Raw genomic sequence first — 18,632 nt, 5'->3', positions numbered from 1 at the left:
AATGCTATATTCCACAAAATGCCTATACACAACAATTATATTTTAACTATGTTGTATATTTATGGAAAACAGTATTAATACTAAATATTGTAGTTAAGCTGTTTCATTTTTAAAATGCATATCTTATAAACAATCTGGTACAAACTAAGAAGTATTCCTTAAAATAAAGGTAAATTTAGGACTAGTAGATGAAACCTGTCTTGTAAAGCTATAAGAACTGTAATTTTCATCATAACCACACACCTTTAATGAAACATTCTTGCCAAATGTTACGTCTCCTGAAACTGTGAGGTGATCCAATTCAAGCATATCTGGTATACTTTCAAATCTCCTTAGATAATCCTGAACCTGAAGGAAAAATGTAAACATAAAAATTGTTTCAAAAATGGGTTAACAGAAAAACAGGGATTAAATTAACAACATAGTTTGCTTGAACTGTAAAACATTCTTTTTATAGCCAAGCTCAGGCCTTCTATGGGAGGAACCCTGTTTATTAAGCACTCACTGTGTGTGCAGTGAGAATTTATATATCCTGTGCAGGAGAGACTAGGAAATATGAACACTGTCCCTACAATCAAGCAATTTACACTACAGCTGAGTAGATCAGACATTTAAAAAAACAGTAATTAAATAAAAAGATAAACAACCAACATGCTAAGAGCCAGATGAGTGGTTCACATAATCTGGAGTTAGTTGGAAAAAGAGAGATCATCATGGTTCAAAGCAAGCTAGACTGGAGCTGGGTTTTATGGGATGGGTAGGATTGAGAAGAAGGAATATAGTTCAGGAAGAGCAACAGCACAAATTATCATTATAAATGATCACTATCTTTGCCTCTTATTATTTCCTTAGATTTACCAGCACTAGAAATAGTCCTGTATGGCCTTGTTTCCTATTTTGCTGAGAAAAACAGAAGCAACAGGAAAACTTCCACTGGCTTCTACCACCACCACCCACTTGACCTCTAGCCCATTACTCTGTCCCTCCTAGTACTGGGGTTGGACCATTTCTATTCCAACTTAAGGCTAACTCTTCTTATGGCTACTGCCCGAGGATACTGTCCAGCAATTCCTTCTCCCTCTTCAATGTTCCTTCCCTCTTGATTGTATCAACTCCCATCAATGTATAAGACATGCTATAAACTCTCTCAACTTAAAAAAAAAACCTGTAGGGCTTCCCTGGTGGCGCAGTGGTTGAGAGTCCGCCTGCCGATGCAGGGGACATGGGTTCATGCCCCGGTCTGGGAAGATCCCACATGCCGCGGAGCAGCTGGGCCCGTGAGCCATGGCTGCTGAGCCTGCACGTCCAGAGCCTGTGATCCGCAACGCGAGAGGCCACAACAGTGAGTGGCCGGCGTACCACAAAAAAAAAAAAAAAAAAAAAAAAACTGTAAAATCTTACATCCCTTTCTACCTATAGCTCCATTTTTCTGTTTTTCTTTAAAGCAAAACTCTTGAGTAAGTTTTCTACACTCCTATCTCCAATTTCTCCTCTATTCTCTTTTAAATCCATTCCAGTCAGGCTCCAAAACCTCTCAACTGTTATATCTAATGGTAAGTTCTCATTCATCTTACTTGAATCGGCAGCAGCACTTGACTACAAATGATTAGTCCCTCTTTTCTTGAAACATTTTCTTCATTTGGCTTTCAGGCCACACACATTCATGGTTTTCTGCCCAGTTCTTCATCTGCAACTCCTCAGTCATCTTTGCTGCTTTCTCCACCTCATCCCCACCCTCTAAGCCTTACAGTCCCGCAAGGCTCAGTTCTTGGACTCCCCGCCCCCCTTTCACTCCCTAGGTGATCCTTATCTCATGGCTTTAATTACCAGCTATAAAGTGACAACCCTCAAATTTACCTCTTTTCTAGATCTCTCCTCCACACTCATACACTCAGCTTCTCCATTTGAAGGTCCAAGTACAGTATCTCCAAAATTTAACTCCCCATTCTGCTCCCCCTAAACCTACTCTACCCAAGCCTTCCTGTGTGTCAGTAAATGGCAATTCCATGTTTCCAGTTGCACAGGCCAAAAACCTTAGAGCTATCCTTACCGTTCTCTCTTCTCTCACCCTCCTGCCTAGTCCAACAGCAAGTTGTACGTACAACTTTCAAAATATAATATCAACATTTTTCACTATTTCCCCTGCAACCACCCCTGGTCCAAGCCAGGATTCCAGCAACAGCTTATTCCCTGGTTTCCCTGATTCTACCCTTGCCCACCAGATTGGTCAGCTTGAACCCTCAGCTCATATTCTCCAATGGCTTCTCATCCCCCAGAAGAAAAAAAAAAAAAGCCACACTCCCAATATTCAATTACAAGGTTCTACACAATCCGGCCTGTTATCTCTCTGACCAACTATCTCCCACCGCCATCCCTCACTTGCTCACTGTGCTCTAGTGTCCGTAAGACATGTTCTTCCTCAGAGCAAGTAGCCATTGCCCACTCAGCCCTGTTCTCAAATTGAGGCAGCTAAAGTTCTTATCTCCTGCAGGGTATGGAAGAGGCTAGAAAGAGTAGGAAGAGAAGATGAGTCTAAGTGGAAAATGATTAGCAATCTTACCTCAGGATGTGGGCAGATGGTGGGTCCTTGTAGCACCAGGATTTTCCCAGCCCAACCAGGCAGATGAGGGAGGCACGAAAGACCAGGGAGACTTCTAAAATGCCTGATGCTATCTTGGAAATTCTAGCCCAGCCATAAGACCCAGAATCATAGCCCCGGATATATAAGGGCAAGTACGCACATCCGCACCAGTTGACACTAAACCACAACCAGGACTAGAATAGACTTGGATAGCATAGCAGGACTCTACATGCCAGCCACAAAAGCTCACCCTGTCACTTCATTAACCTCACAGCATTTTATGTGATTAAATTATTTGGATTCCACTTATCATGTTAGGGTCGGTTTTACTATACTTGCTATTCCTCCTGCCTAGGATGCTTTTTGCCCCAGATACCTGCATGGTGTACTCAATTTCTCAGTGAGGCCCTCTGGCCACCCAATGTAAAATGACACCACCACTGCCACACCCACACATTCCCTACTCCTGCTTTATTTAGCATTTTCCATCATTTAGCATACTATACCTTTGTCTTACTTGCTTATTATCATCCTTCCCCACTAGAATATCCAGGAAGGCAAAGATTTTAGTCTGTTTCATTTACTGCTAAATACCTGGCACCTAGAACACTGCCTTACACACGGTAGAGGCTCAATACATTTTGTGAAACTAGAATTAACATTCTCTCACTGATGGAAACAGTAATGGTCTTAGACGAGACATAAGATAAAATGTCTTGAAACGTAAACATTCTTTTCTACTCTATAGCAGTTGGTTAAAAAATGAGTTACATTTTCACCTTCTATGATTGACTTCCTTTAAAAGACAATAGAGATGGAGGAATATAATAGATCAGCAGCAAAGACTGTAATTAGACTCCAATTCACATGTGTATCATATCTTTATAATTACACATTTAAGAAATACAAATCTACATGTATATCATCTTTATAATTACGTACCTTTGTAAAAGAACTGCCTAATTTAACCAAGGGCACTGTAGGAAATTCCCGCTTTTCACTCATTGTGAGAGATCCTGCATTAAGGCTGTAGAGGTTTGACATCACAAGCAAGAGATCTGATGTGGTTTTGACAGGCAGAAAACGGCTCCTAGGAACATTAATACCTAGAGAGTTCTCAAAACTTTTAATGGCAGCCCCTACTGCAGTTTCCAACTGAATGACATTCAGGCCTCCATCCAAAGTCTGTAAGAAAGGGAGCAGGAGAGAGAAACAGAGGTTTCAGCAACTTAGTTCCACATGGGCTAGTTAATACTTGGGGAGTGGTTTCAGAGATCCATTGAAGGAAACAGGATTTTGAGAACTGACATTTCTCAAGCATCTACCATACGCCAGGTGCTTATATATATGTGATCTTTTTCAGCTTCATAACTCTTCTCGGTAACATTTCTATTTTATGAGAAAGAACTGAAGGTTCAGAAAACCCACACAGATGCCTGTGACCAAAAGGCCTATCAGTACCAGAGCAACAGGACTGAGGTGGGCCCTGTACTTTTGGGCCCAGTGCTCTTGCCACTACCACAGCCCAGCGTCAAGTAAGGGCACCATGGCTCGCCTGGCACACTAAAGGGATGGGTGTCGACTCTGAAAGACAGGGCCAGGAACTGAAGAAACTAACTAGGCGAAAAGCAGTGACCCATGGAATAGATGGGCCAGAGGGAGTGGGCAGTGGGTCTGTGTGTAGCATGCTGTGATCGGAACCAGGGAGCCTGATGGCCTGCAACTTTGGCTTACCTTTGGATTTACAATGATTTCCATGTCAATAGCATTCTGCTCCTGCAGTCTTTTAACTGCTGCAAGAGAGATCCATAGGTTGTTTGTATTAAATATTTTGAATTTTGATACAGATTTGAACTCATCAACATGTGCTTTTGGCACTTGAGCAATTTCCACCAGTCTCAATTTGCCTTCATACTGAGTGAGTGTCCCACCCTAGAAAGGCAGAGAAGAGTGAGTGCCTCCACATCTCTCCCAATTACAGCCATACTACATTGTTTACAGACTACGAACGATATAGAAAAGACACTCGTAACAAAATCCCCCAGAAATAAAAAGCATTGGCAGTGATTCGATCTGTGATACAAAGCAACACGTGTATTAAAATAGAACCAAAGAAAATAATTCAGGTTGTCTGTCATACTGTATACATGCTCTCTTGTCCACAATAAAAGCCCTGGGAGTACATCAGAGTCTTCCTCACTTTCCAAAGAACTCCTTCAAGAACAGACATTCCTCTTATTCTCAAACCACCAACCATTACCAAACAACCGATCCTACCACCTCACAACCCTGCTCTGACTACCTCTAAGATAAGGGGAGTAAAGTCAAGACAGGCACAAGTGGAGGGGAAGGTACCTCTGAGTGGCCTTAGCCTAGAGGCCATGGCAGTGTGGGAAGAGGGAAGGGACGTCTACTCATGTGTGAGGGGGTCATTTGCAAGAGGCATAGAACCCAGCCCCGGGACCAACCATATTAGTATTCACACATTGCCCACTTTTCTTACTCCCTGAGGGTAAGGAGAAAACCTTGTGTACCATTCCATCAAAGGCCAAGGGTCATCACCACTAAACATGCGAAGTGAAAAAAACAAATTTTTGCTTTGTATCAAACTGCTTTTGTTTTTTTTTTTTACAACAACAGATATTACAGTGATAAAAAAATATACAGAGAGAAATACATACTGTAGAAATAGAAAAAGTAAATTTTCATTAAAGGAATAATTAAATAAAAAACACTTAAGCACCAAACTAGAAGAATATTAATGGTTTGAACAAAGTTACTGAAAGTGTTTTCACATATGTTTCAGATTATCCTATAAATATATGTGGAGCTGTTTTCAGTTAAAATTGCCCACACAGATTATTCAAAAAATAAAGATGATTTTACTACTATTAAACCTGGATTTATATACACACTGTTATATCAGATGGAACTTAGGGTACTCTAGAGTACTATCCCACTCTAGCTTACAATGATGTTATCAAGTTTCTAAACACAGAAACTTTCCAATAAAAAGTTTGAACTATGAAATGTGAAGATGTGAATCCCCAAACTGCTTCCTCTCAGTATTTACCTTTACATCTGCACGTGTTTTATTTGTGACTTCCATGACAAATTCACAAGGTTTTCCATTGGGTGGGTTCATTAGATGATTAAGAATATAAAGATCCACGGTGGCACCCAGATTATCTATGTTGGACACAAAAATATACTCTTTGCCTTCTCCTATAAAGGTATCGAGCAAACCAGAGTTGTAGAAACTGGCATAAATATCTCCATGACCCGGAGGGTACCAGGCTTCTGTATTTTCCCCTGAGAATGATACATTCTTTGCTACAGGTAGTAAAGATTCTTTATTAATCCTCGGGTACCTTAAAAAGAAAAAGTTCTTTTTCAGTATCAATTCTTTAGAGCATTCCAGACCTTCAAGAAAAATAATGCATTTAAAGTTAAATAAAACTTCCCTCCCTTTCAGTAGTAATTTGATTATAAGTGAATCCATTTTTTTTTTTTTTTTTTTTTTTGCTGTATGCGGGCCTCTCACTGCTGTGGCCTCTCCCGTTGCGGAGCACAGGCTCTGGACGCGCAGGCTCAGCGGCCATGGCTCACGGGCCCAGCCGCTCCACGGCATGTGGGATCCTCCCGGACCGGGGCACGAACCCGTATCCCCTGCATCGGCAGGCGGACTCTCAACCACTGCGCCACCAGGGAAGCCCATAAGTGAATCCATTTACGAAAATCTCTCATTATCTGTGTTGATCAAAAAACATCAGCTTCCTAGATAGTAATATTTGCTGCAAAAAAAAAAGTATTCCATGGTCATGCAGATGGGGGACACCCCATATTTTTAAGACATTAATATGTTTTATGACTTCTTAAGAGAGGAGAGACGTATTAAGTAAATTTTCTCAAACTTACTTGGTGGTGGGATTGTTCTTTTCCCTGAAAACCTATTTGGGAAATGGTGTCCATTCTTACCAACAGATATATTCAGAAAATCAATAGCAGGTTAGTACTTTCCCAGAAAATCAACAGCAGGGATGTCTGCTTCCTACCACTGGCGAGAACCAGAATCTCAGGCAGATTCTCTTTTAAGAAGTCCAAGTTACACAACCACAGAGTGATTGCAACTATCAAATATCTATTAACAAATGTTCAGCCTTTAAAGGATTAAACACTTGCAGACAGTCTTTGGCACTTGTACATCTTGAGGCTGCTCTGTTTAAACAAAACAAAGAAGTCCTTCTTTCCCAGGAATAACATCCCCCAGAGTTAATTTTTTTTACTCCTTGTACCTGCTTTGATTAAAAGTGTAGATTTTCACACGACAGTGATTATACTTCTGTAGTATTTTTTTTGTATCTTCATCCGTGTTAAAAGAGTTCATTAGAACAAGAGGAACATCTGTATTGTAGGTTTTGTTCAAATGCTAGGGAAGAAAACGACAATCAGACTACCCAGACTTACTTTTCTTTTGCTTCAAAGTGTAAAATAAACTCTCTGTGGTTAATCACAAGATGTCCAAAACATCATCTATAAGTAGTAAAATATATAGATTTGCAATAAAATATAACTATTTAGCATAAGACATTTTGCTAATCAATTCACCATGATTAGCAAAATTACTTGCTCATTAAGTCACAACCCTATGAGATAGAAACTACTGTCTGCATTTTATGGATGGTTAAACTGAGGCCCAGAGAGGTGGCAGGTCAGTGGCAGAACAAGGACACTGCCCCCCTAACCCCCGCAGTCTGACTCTGCAGCTGTATGCCCAGCCACAATGCCCTATGGCCTTGCTGGATGGGCAAACACAGACTAAGCATTTACTCTGTGTCCAAAAGCACTGTGGAGCTGAAAGTACAAATGTTACAAAGACATGTCTCCCTATTCTCAGGATTCATGTTAAGAATTGTAATTTTACCCCAAGTGAAATCTTTTCCATCTCTAGGAAGGGCTAAGAGGCAACAGAGTGAGAAGAAAATAGGATATTAGAAGTCAGACTGTCCTATGTTCAGAGTTTGATTCTGCACTTACTAACTAGCTAGGGAACCTTGGGCAAGTAAATCAACCTCTCTGTATCTTGGTTTCCTCATCTGTAAAATGGGGATGATAACAGTGCTTATCTCACAGAGTTGTGGAGAAGAACAAATGAGTCAATTCATGTAAAGAGCTCAGAATAACACTTGGTGCACAGTAAGTGCTGGATAAATGTTAGCCACTGCTACTGCTATTATTATTGTGGTTGATGGCACCGTATGAGACACTAGGGATAAAGAGATGAAAAAGATAGGGCCACTGCCCCTGAGAGCTTATGGTCTATGATTCATGACTTTATGGACTATGATCAAGAGAGAAGCCAACAACAGTTCTTAGCATCCACGGTGCCCAACCAGATACATGAAATTCTCCCCAGCCTCCCAAAAGGGGTTAATAAAGCCAGATCATCCCAGCTGCGATGAAGGCTACCACTAGACAGAAAGGTGGGGAGAGAGGTGGGGAGATCAAAGGAGAATCCGAAGAGATCCAAAGATTTCAGCGCCACAAATGCTATTTAAAGATCAAAAGCTTTTACATCACCCTAAGGCTTTGCTCTTAGAACACCAAACCTTTTTTTATACACTAATAAAGAGACTAAAGATAGCAAGCTCCTTGACTAGTTCAAATCCACATCTGTTATTTTATAAGGTAACATTTACAATACCCTAAAAACTAAAAATGATTTTGTTAGCTCATGAGAAAGGCTAACAGCTACTACTCACTTCGATTTGCTGAACGGTCAGATCCAGAAAGGTATTCTCATTCCTCACACCAATCAGACTCTTCGGGCCTTTGCAGCCCATGCTGGTTCCCAAACCACCGTTGAGTTTCACCACCACCAGCTTGTTCAGCACAGAAGATATGTTATCAGGTAAGCCCCTGGCCTTTATCTTCTCATAGGGTTGAATCTGAAATTAAAAAAAAAAAAATTATAGACTAATTCAAACAGCTTTATAAAAGGTTAAACCAAATCAATACCAAGATTATTTCCATGCTTCCTTAAAGAGGTCTGCTTTCTCTGTAGAAAGTTTCAACTACATTTCCTTTAATGTCCAGGGCCCTTCTGGTTCAAAATCAAGTTCTCATTGGCAACTTCCCTTGCACACAGAAGTAGTTCAGCGGTTCATTTACAGTACAATGGAGTACAAGAGGGGGAAAAGTTACAGTCTACAAATATTTGTCTGGCTGGTGAGAACACCTAAGTCTCTTGGACTACCTTCAAAAACTCAGAATTCTCAATTTGCATCAACATAGCAAATAGGGTGCACAAAACTCATCAAATCTGTGACTATTTCTGGTACACTATGAATCCACTTCAGTTCTGGAGAAGTATATATATGATCACACAGTTCTTGGTAATATATTCATGCTATTCCTGGAGACAGTGCCAAATACTCAAAACAAGCTAACAGTACCTGCTCTATTATGGTTCACAAGGGTGTGATTATTGCAATCTGAAAGACTTTTTTTTTTTTTTAACAAAAGCAAGTTTGCCTGAAAGAAAATGAGTTGTGTAAACAGTAAAACAAGTTCGAAATGAGCACAGAACCTTCATCTTCAATTTATCCCTCACAGGGAAGGAACAATGACACAGTGGAAGCTCAAATTCTTCTGTTTAAAGAAGAGGCACAAGCAAGTCTAAACATCTTATAACAAGAATGAAAGTTTTTAAAAAGATCACAGTATATTTTCTATCCATTTACAGAAGAACATTTGTTGTTATTTTTCTTTAATGAAATAGGTCATCAAATGTACTCTTTGGTTACATGATGGAGGAGGATAGATAACACTTGAGGGGACTGAAAAAATAAAACCCTATCATACACTTTGCTGTTTTCATGTTCTACTACATGTAGGTGTGTGTGATGGTGTGTGTGTATGATGAATAAAGTCTATGACTGGAAAAGGAGTTGATGGGCTCACATTTCAGTGATCAGGCTGTGAAGGCAAAAATCCCTTTATACTTGGTCAAAAATACATACATGTCAAATGTGGATTCCTGGTCATACACTTCAAGTATCTATTACTGAGAATTTCTTAGGCACATTATATCTACTCAAAAGAGTTATTAGCAAATGGGACCAAGCCAATTATTTTCCAATTATCTTTTAAAAGCCAAGAATTTCCATTTCCATTTAGCAGTTACTTTTTTTTTTTTTTTTTTTTTTTATTGGCTGTGTTGGGTCTTCGTTGCTGCGCGTGGGCTTTCTCTAGTTGCGGCGAGTGGGGGCTACTCTTCGTTGCAGTGCACGGGCTTCTCATCGCGGTGGCTTCTCTTGTTGTGGAGCATGGACTCTAGGCACACAGGCTTCAGTAGTTGCAGCACGTGGGCTCAGTAGTTGCGGTGCACGGGGCTCAGTAGCTGTGGCTCATGGACTCTAGAGCATAGGCTCAGTAGTTGTGGCGCACAGGCTTAGCTGCTCCACGGCATGTGTGATCCTCCCAGACCAGGGCTCGAACCCGTGTCCCCTGCATTGGCAGGCGGATTCTTAACCACTGCGCCACCAAGCAAGTCCCTAGCAGTTACTTCTGACTTCCCAGAAAAGAGTCTGATATTTACAGAAGCCTCACAAGGGTGTGAAAATCAATTTAACTAAAAACCCCTAGTTCATGTATTCATTTTAGGTAAAACTGTTTTAGTACGGAAATATTTTTACCTATTTAATGTTTCTTTGAATACTTAAAAAAAAAATAGAATACATAGAAGCAAATTTTTTTTTCTACATATGGTGAGACAGGCCTATGTTTTCCAATTTCACCTAAAAATACTTTCATTGTGAAATATCACACATACAAAAGTTTATAAAATACACATACATGGTAGAAAGAATAACCTAAATTTAAAAAGAATATTGCCATAGCATAGAAGCCTGCATGCATCTGTCCCTGATCATATTCCTCTTCCACCCCTAGTAGTAACAACCACCTTGACTTTGACTCCCTGTAGTTTTACCACCTATGTATGCATTCATAATGATAACAATATTTTACTTAATTTTGTCTCTAAACTTTTAAATAAGTTGAATCATACTATAAAGTATCCTCTTGTGACTTGCTTCTTTAATTCAATGTTGTGTTTTAAGAATTATTCACATTAATGCATGCAGCTATAATACATTCACTTTTCACTGCCATGTAGTATTCAGTTTACGTATCCATTGAGAGACAAAATTGTCATTATTCACAGATGATATGATTTTACATGTAGAAAAATCCAAAGACCTCACAAATAAATTGTTAGGATAATGTGATCATAGCAACATTGAAGATACATGGTCAGTATTAAAAATACCACAAAAAACACTGCTTTTAGGGACTTCCCTGGTGGAGCATTTGTTAAGAATCTGCCTGCCAATGCAGGGGATATGGGTTCAAGCCCTGGTCCAGGAAGATCCCACATGCCGCGAAGCAACTAAGCCCGTGTGCCACAACTACTGAGCCTGAGCTCTAGAGCTGGTGAGCCACAGCTGCTGAGCCCACGTGCCACAACTACTGAAGCCCGCGCACCTAGAGCCTGTGCTCCGCAACGAGAAGCCACCACAACGAGAAGCCTGTGCACCACAACAAAGAGTAGCCCCTGCTCGCCACAACTAGAGAAAGCCCGCGCACAGCAACAAAGATCCAACACAGTCAAAAATTAGAAGAAAAAAAAAAAAAAAAAAGCCACTGCTTTTGGAGCCCTTGTGCACTGTTGGTGGGAATGTAAAATGGTGCACCTGTTAAGGAAAAAAATATGGTGGTTCCTAAGAAATTAAAAATAGAATTATATGATCCAGCAATTCCACTTCTGGGTATATCCCCAAAGAATTGAAGGCAGGCTCTCAAGAGATGTTTGTATACTCACCTTCTTAGCAGCAGTATTCACAATAGCCAAAAATGGAAGCAACTCAAATGTCCATCAACAGATGAATGGATAAAAAAAAAATGTGGTATATACACACATGGAATATTTTTCAGCCTTAAAAAGGAAGGAAGTTCTGATACATACTACAACATGGATGAACCTTGAAGACATTATATTAAGTGAAATAAGCCAGTCACAAAAAGACAAATACTTGTATGATTCTACTTACATGAGGCACCTAAAACAGTCAGATTCAGAGACAGAAAGTAGCAGGGTGGTAAACAGGAACGGGGAGTTGCTGTTTAATGGGTTGAGAGTTTTAGTTTTGCAAGATCAAAGAGTTAACGGAGGTTGGTTGCACAACAATATGATGTACTTAACAATACTGAATTGTATGCTTTCAAATGTTTAAAGGTGGTAAAAAATTAACTGCTTCTACATGTAAAAAAAATTAGAAAATAAAATTGATTTAAAAGGTATCTTTTATAATAAAACCATCAAAAATAGCAAATAGCAAATATCTAGCAGTAAATCTAACAAAAGATACGTAAGATTATATACACGGAACTCATTTTTGAGAAAAATTAAAAGACTTAACTACATTCAGGGATTTATTTATCATGTTCGTAAATTAGAAGACTTGCTAATGTAAAGATGTTAATTCTCCCCAAACTGATCAATGCAATCCTAATAAAAATCTCAAGGGTTTTTTGTGTGGTAACTGACAAGCCAATTTAATGTATGTATGAAAACACAAAGGGCCAGGAAGAGCCAAGACACTCTCAAAGAAAACCTTAAGTCGGAGAACCAGCTTTATAACATTCTTTTTTAAAAAAACTGTAGTAAATATGTATAGCATAAAATTAGCCATCTTAACCATCTTATAGCCATCTTAACCATTTTTAAGTGTACAGTTGAGTAGTATTCAGTACATTCACATTATTGTGCAGCCAATCTCCAGAACTCTTTCATCTTGCAAAACTGGAGCTATACTCATTAGAAAACAACTCCCCACTTCCTCCTTTCCCCAGCCCCTGGCGATCACCCTTCTACTTTCTGTCTCCATGAGTTTGACTACTCTGGGTGCCTCAGACAAGCAGAATCATACAATATTTGTCTTTTTGTGACTGACTTATTTCACTTAGCACAATGTCCTCAAGGTTTATTTAGCATTCTTTTTTTAAAGTGGCTTATATGTTTGAGGAGATTCCAAATTAATGCAGGTTTTTCCAGAAACATGTTTTTATTTAATAAAGTTAATGTGTGTGTATGCAACAGATCTGAGAGAAGGCAGGACTGATATGAAGAACTGGAATACAGGTACAGGTTGGCAAATTCTATGGCAAATTGAGCCTTTAACAACTTATTTATTCCATTTGCAGGTATTAAAACTGGAATAGAATACATGTTCTGAAGTCTTAGCTTAGTAAATCAGAAAATGGATTCTCTTATCTGAATTTAATGAACATAACAATACTCTCTTAACTTTGAATTAAAAGAATGAAAAGAACACTACAGGTGTAGCCACAGTTCTAAAAGTATAAATCTAAGGAAATGCTAATCTTTCGGATACATATGAAAACAGGACAGAATGGCAGGGCTTGGGGTTTCAGACACTGCTCAACACCTGAGTTGCCAATTTACTAGTATCTCTGAGGGATGGGCGGCCTGTCATTTCAAGGCAAAAACTTTACAAAAATGTAAACAATGTAAAAAGAAATTTAAGTATGTAGTCAAAAGATCAATAGGATGGCATTTTTTTCACTGTCACTCTCCAGACAGTGCTAAATGCAGCTGAGGAACTGAAGTTTTAATTTTATTTAATATTAAATGTAAATCAACACACATGGCTAGTGGCATGTGCAGTTCTAGATGGTCTATTAAAAAAAATCAACTGAGGGATGAGAATTATGTTTCAATTCGTTTTAATAAAACTCTGCCAAAATCCTTCTTTGTTCAATACAATCTTTTTTTTTCACTTTAATGTCACTGACATCACATCACAAGACATTCAACCAAACACATAAACACTACATTTGAGTATATCAGATATCTTTAGGAAGAACGTAATTTCCTTTTTGAGCCAACAAATGTTTACACAAATTTAAATAATAATAATATCAGGCAGAATAATGTAAACTGGATTATATCTTAATTCTACTCTTTGAAGAACTGTTTGGTATACTAACACTCACAAGCATTAAAGTGAGGTTTAGGAACCATTTTTAGAAAAAGTACTAATAGGGATTTTTCACCTCCTGTGCAGATGAATTAAAAACCAAATGTCAACCTTGTTGCCTTAAAGTTTCACCAGGAGAAAGAAACCCTCCAAAGTCATGTATGTTCATGATAAAACATCTTTGATCCACATACCATAAAGAATATAAAGTATTCAGAGAAAAAATGCGTTTTGTTCCCACTAATCAATCTTCAAAACATGCATTTTACTAGAATGCTTTAAGAAGACAATTCCTTATGACTGAGTCTATGGAGGCTAAACAAATTTTTTCTTGTATCCCCCAAATTTATTCTATAATGGTGATAAATAAAAGGTCTTAGCCTCATAATGATTTTAACACTAGGCCATTTGGCCTTCAGCCAAAAGGTATATTAAGTATACTTTTAGTTTTAATTCAAATCTTCCCAAGACTGGTATCTTAAGAACTTGAGTTTAAATTTAAAATGTACTTCTGAATTACTTTTCAAATATTTGGAGTGAAATCAAACAAGCTGATCCAAGCATAACACTAAATTCCAAAACCGAGCTAATGAAGACTTTTGGGTACAGGCCTAGGCAACTCATAAGTAGAAAGACTTGTTTACCATTCAGGTTAGGGCCCAGAATTCTCTGTGAAGTGCCATATTTAGAACCTTGTACCCCAAGTTAAGTGGGCAGGGAGTCACCCTACAAATGTCAAGGAACCATGGTTCTTTAGGTGGTGCTTTCAGTAACACCTACTTGTCTTGCTATATCTAATTCTTAAAAGCAGCTAATTAAATACCAGTACCACTGAGGAACTTGACTGTTAACAAGAAAAGGACTATGGAGAGAAAGGGAAGAAGTCACAAGGTGTGAAGTAACAAGGTACAGCCAGGGGAAAGATGTCCAGAGTCATCAAGTTAGTGTTGCTGTTCGAAGCCTCCACTTTTACTTAGGTTTTGACTTATACCCACAACACTCCCACACGCAGACACAGACACACAGAAAGGCACCGATTGTGTGAGTCCAGGAAGGCAGGACACTTTTGGTCTACAGCTTATTACAGGTTAAATTAGGTGGTAAGCTCAGCTTCCCATCACACAAATCACCCTACATGCCAACAAAAGTTCTCTCTGTTGGTGACGCTATCCACACCCTCCACCAGGGACCTCACCAAGCAATCCCACAGAGCTCGGTTTATTTCCACAAGCCAAGGGGACCTGTGTTAGAAGGTTGCTTGGCAACAGCTGAAGTTATGCTGGACACACCTAGTCACAGAAACATTATTAGACCTGTGCTCCACTTTCTTCTCCTCAGCTCCCCCAGGAGAATGCACAAAGACATCCATTCAGGCAAAGATAGAAGGTGTTGGGAGACAACAGGGAGTACCATGCACTGCCAGATGTGGCCTTGATGTTACTCTGATTGAATCCCTTTAGTCAGTGACTAGTGCTATCTTTGTGCTTTCAATCCTGATCACCCTGTTTCTCTTTCATGTCTCTATTCAGACATGAATAGAATTCAGTATTCTAAGAAGACCTCTGCTGCACGTAAATATACAGCAGGGCAACCCCTAAAGGTGAGGTGGGGCAAACCGCATGAGACTCCCTCAAAATGCGCAGCGGAGACGAGGCCCCTCATGTTCTCTTCTCACTGGGAGAAAAGAATGGGTCAAACACCCAACTTCCTCTGGGGAATGAACAAAAGAAAGTAGCTGGCAATCTATGAAAGAACATACTTTAAACATTTTCCCTCTAGGATGTCAATCTAGTTTTTCTGCAGAAACTGAAAGATTTTAAACAGATCGTTTAAAAACTGTCTAATGTGATCTGTATCTTTCCAAGTCTGCTCACAACTTATTTTTCAGTTATCAGAAAAGCTGAATTCATCACACCGTCATGGAGACATGTTCCCATTAGCAACAGTATAACCTGGTTCTTGGTAGCATATTCGTGCTATTCCTGGAGACGGTGCCAGACAAGCTAACAGTGCTGCCCTGTTACGGTTCACAAGGGTGTGATTATTGCAATCCGAAATTTTTTTTTTCAACAGAAGCAAGTTTGCCTGAAAGAAAAGAGCTGTGTAACAGTAAAAAAGAGTTTGAAATGACGCTCCATATGTACAGGAAGTGTTCCAAGAACATCAGCTTATTCACCAAACCCTCACTGCACAGCCTTTGTGTACCAAGGCTCACATTGTCTCTTCACTTCACATTTCGAAAGGTAATGACCAAAATCTGGGTCATTTGAAAGCTCCTACCAATTAATTTAATGACAGAAAAATCATACCTAATCCAGAGATTTGTTTTCTCATTCAGTAAAAGCCGGCAAATCATGTACATCATCACATACTCCACCAACACACTTGCCACCAAGTTACGGCCACCAAGATACGCTCAACTGCTCTTCATAGAGCAAATAAAGCCATCCTCTATGGGAATGTCTCGACCTTCTGCCACCAGATCAGATCCTCGGGACCTCCCTGCATCTCCACCTTTGCTGCTCCCCCTTCCTTCTCGTCACAGGAAGAGCTGTCCCCGACCCTAAGGCAATCTCTCTGCCAGTGCCCATCTCAAGATCCCCGTTTCATCAATCTCCCAGGCTCAGCATGAACCTCTCCCTCTCTATTCTTTTCCATCAGCATGAACAAATTCAAATATATGACATCTAAAAAACAAAGAAAACAGCAATGCATACACTCACTCATCCCTTTCCATACTGACATCCCTCTTTTCTCCATCTTCTTAAAGGCAAAGCTTCTTGAAAAAGTTGCTGCACTCACCTCTACTTCCTCACCTCCCTTTCACTCGCTCACCTGCTGCAATCTGGTTTTCTCCATAGTTCAATGAACTGCTCTTACCAAGGTCATCAACATCCTTCTAATTGCTAAATCCTATCTGTAACATCAGTACTTCTCTAACTGTGCTCTCAGCTGCATTTGACACAATTGACCACTCCCTAGATCTTGAAATGCTCTATTCTCCTTGACTTCTGAAACACCGCATTCTATTTTCCTCCTCTTTCTTCCTGTTCCTTTTCAAGCCCCTTCTCAGTAGACCTCCTCTTTCCAGCAATCTGCTCCTGTCTCTATGGCACCAAGACACACCCAACTGCCAAGCCAAGAGCTTGCTCACATCTGATCAATGACCAAGTCCTGTCAGCCTCAGGAAACTGTCTCTGTTGTCACAGTCAGCATCCCACTCACCTCTCATCTAGTGGTCTCTATGGTCCCCTTACCTCCCTCCAACCCACCCTCTATCTTGCAGGTGGTGATCTTCTAGAAAATAAAATTTGAAGATGTTTCTCTCCTAATTACGTCATTCACAAAGCAAAGCAATGACATGGCATGGCAGAGATCATTAGCTGCCTACCCCAACATTTTTCCCCTTCCATTTCAGAACCCTGATTGTCAGCTGGGCACACCACCATCCCCCCCAAAAAGACCACATTTCCAGCTTCCCTTGCAGGTATTTGTGCCAAAGTGCTGGTCACTGTGATTAACTGGAAGTGAGTTGAAAGATTTCCAGAAAGTCTCTGTGAAAGGGCAGGGGTTGTGCCCCTCGTCCCCCTTCCTGCTGTTTGGAATGAAGACACGATGACTAGAGTTCATTCAGGTGGCCACCGGGGACCATAAGGAGATATGGTGAGAATAGCAGAGTGGCAAGACAGAGAAGTGCAGGTTCCTGATAACCACCAGGTTGCCATACTAGCTCTGGATTGTGTCTCTCTACATTTACTCTATTATTTTGAGTTTCACTATTAAATGTAGCTGGATTGAATCCCAAACAGAAGACATGGTATACAAGGTCTGTAATGATTTGGCCCTTTTTTCCTTCTGCTCTCTGCTCTCCTACTCTCCCTACACACTGGTCTCCAGGGACATGCAGCATTGGGCTCTCTAATGTGCCACATCTCTTGCTTGCAAGTCTCTGCACTTTCCCCCTCATGCAAACTCAACTTCACCAAATGCCTTTTCTTCATCTTCCACATCTCAGTTCAGAGCAGTGATTCTCAGGCTCTATGAGCTATCAGTCACTTGTCAAAATCAGACGTTAATGGACTCTCTTTCAGGAAAGTGCAATGCCATCCCCCCAAGAAACAAAACTTCACAAATGTGGAAATTTCATTCACAGAATATAAAAATAATCTTTATAAGAGATGCTATTTCCCAGTGAAAGTTAACATGCAAATAAAGGAAAAAATAAACTAACTCTCCAAACTGAATTTCAATGAAAAGGCTTCTGTTTGGCTTGAATTAGAAGTTGACACTGTAGATGGACTTTGAGATGCCTGCCATCTTTAACTGCCATTCAGTTTTGACTTTCTTTTTTGATGATCCTGAGTACTAAAAACCTCGACTCTCTCCAAGGCAAGCTCTCACAGCTTGCTCTGTCAGTTGAATGCAGGCTTGTGCTAGGAACACCAGAATTCTCCAAGACTTCGAGAACTCAATGGCTCATACATTTTCTGTATCTTCAGAAGTCAGTAAGGTCATCTTCGGTGAAGTCTGCCTTACTCATGCAGGACTGCACCATCTTTGATGCAACGCTCACAGATGCAGAAGAGGACGAACTACAGTGTATGTGGTGCTTACTCTCCTCTGCAGTAGCAGGACCAGAAGTGCTGGCTGGCATCACAGATACTACTGTGCACACAGCACCAAGACTTTTCTTCCAGCACAAGTTTTGTTTGGCTTGGAAACTTTATCATTTTAAAAACATTTCCAGAAGAGGTTCATAAATAATAATTCCTCTTTGAGGGCACCAGCAGGCACGTAATGGATGAAAACCAGTACTCTGGCTGCCCTGAGAAATGTCTGAAATTGCAAGGCCATGCTAAAGGGAAATGATGTAGCTGCTGGTTCCTCCATGACCTGATTCAAGTCATTTTAATAAACTACATCAAGTTCAGCATGAATTTTATCATTTGATAAAAAGATTGCTCCAGCACTGAATGAGGCAGGATAGT

At 40.0% G+C, this 18,632-nt stretch overlaps 1 protein-coding gene across 3 annotated transcripts in view; it reads right to left on the bottom strand.

Moving 5' to 3' along the window:
- The window catches only part of UGP2 (UDP-glucose pyrophosphorylase 2), a 65,977-nt gene that overhangs the window by 1,329 nt on the left and 46,016 nt on the right, over positions 1 to 18,632 (bottom strand). For all 3 annotated transcript variants that reach the window (XM_082642264.1, XM_082642263.1, XM_082642262.1), the window contains exons 4-9: positions 8,344 to 8,529; positions 6,877 to 7,010; positions 5,655 to 5,952; positions 4,316 to 4,513; positions 3,524 to 3,766; positions 244 to 348 (exon numbers count right to left, since the gene is read on the bottom strand). In XM_082642264.1, the coding sequence (XP_082498390.1) occupies positions 244 to 348; positions 3,524 to 3,766; positions 4,316 to 4,513; positions 5,655 to 5,952; positions 6,877 to 7,010; positions 8,344 to 8,529 (1,164 nt within the window). The remainder of the gene's footprint in view (positions 1 to 243; positions 349 to 3,523; positions 3,767 to 4,315; positions 4,514 to 5,654; positions 5,953 to 6,876; positions 7,011 to 8,343; positions 8,530 to 18,632) is intronic.

The sequence above is a fragment of the Mesoplodon mirus genome (genome assembly GCF_964341445.2).
Source record: "Mesoplodon mirus genome assembly, chromosome: 14".
Lineage (NCBI taxonomy): Eukaryota > Metazoa > Chordata > Mammalia > Artiodactyla > Ziphiidae > Mesoplodon > Mesoplodon mirus.
The sequence above is the reverse complement of the archived record's forward strand: the minus strand, read 5'-3'. Positions and strand labels throughout refer to the sequence as shown.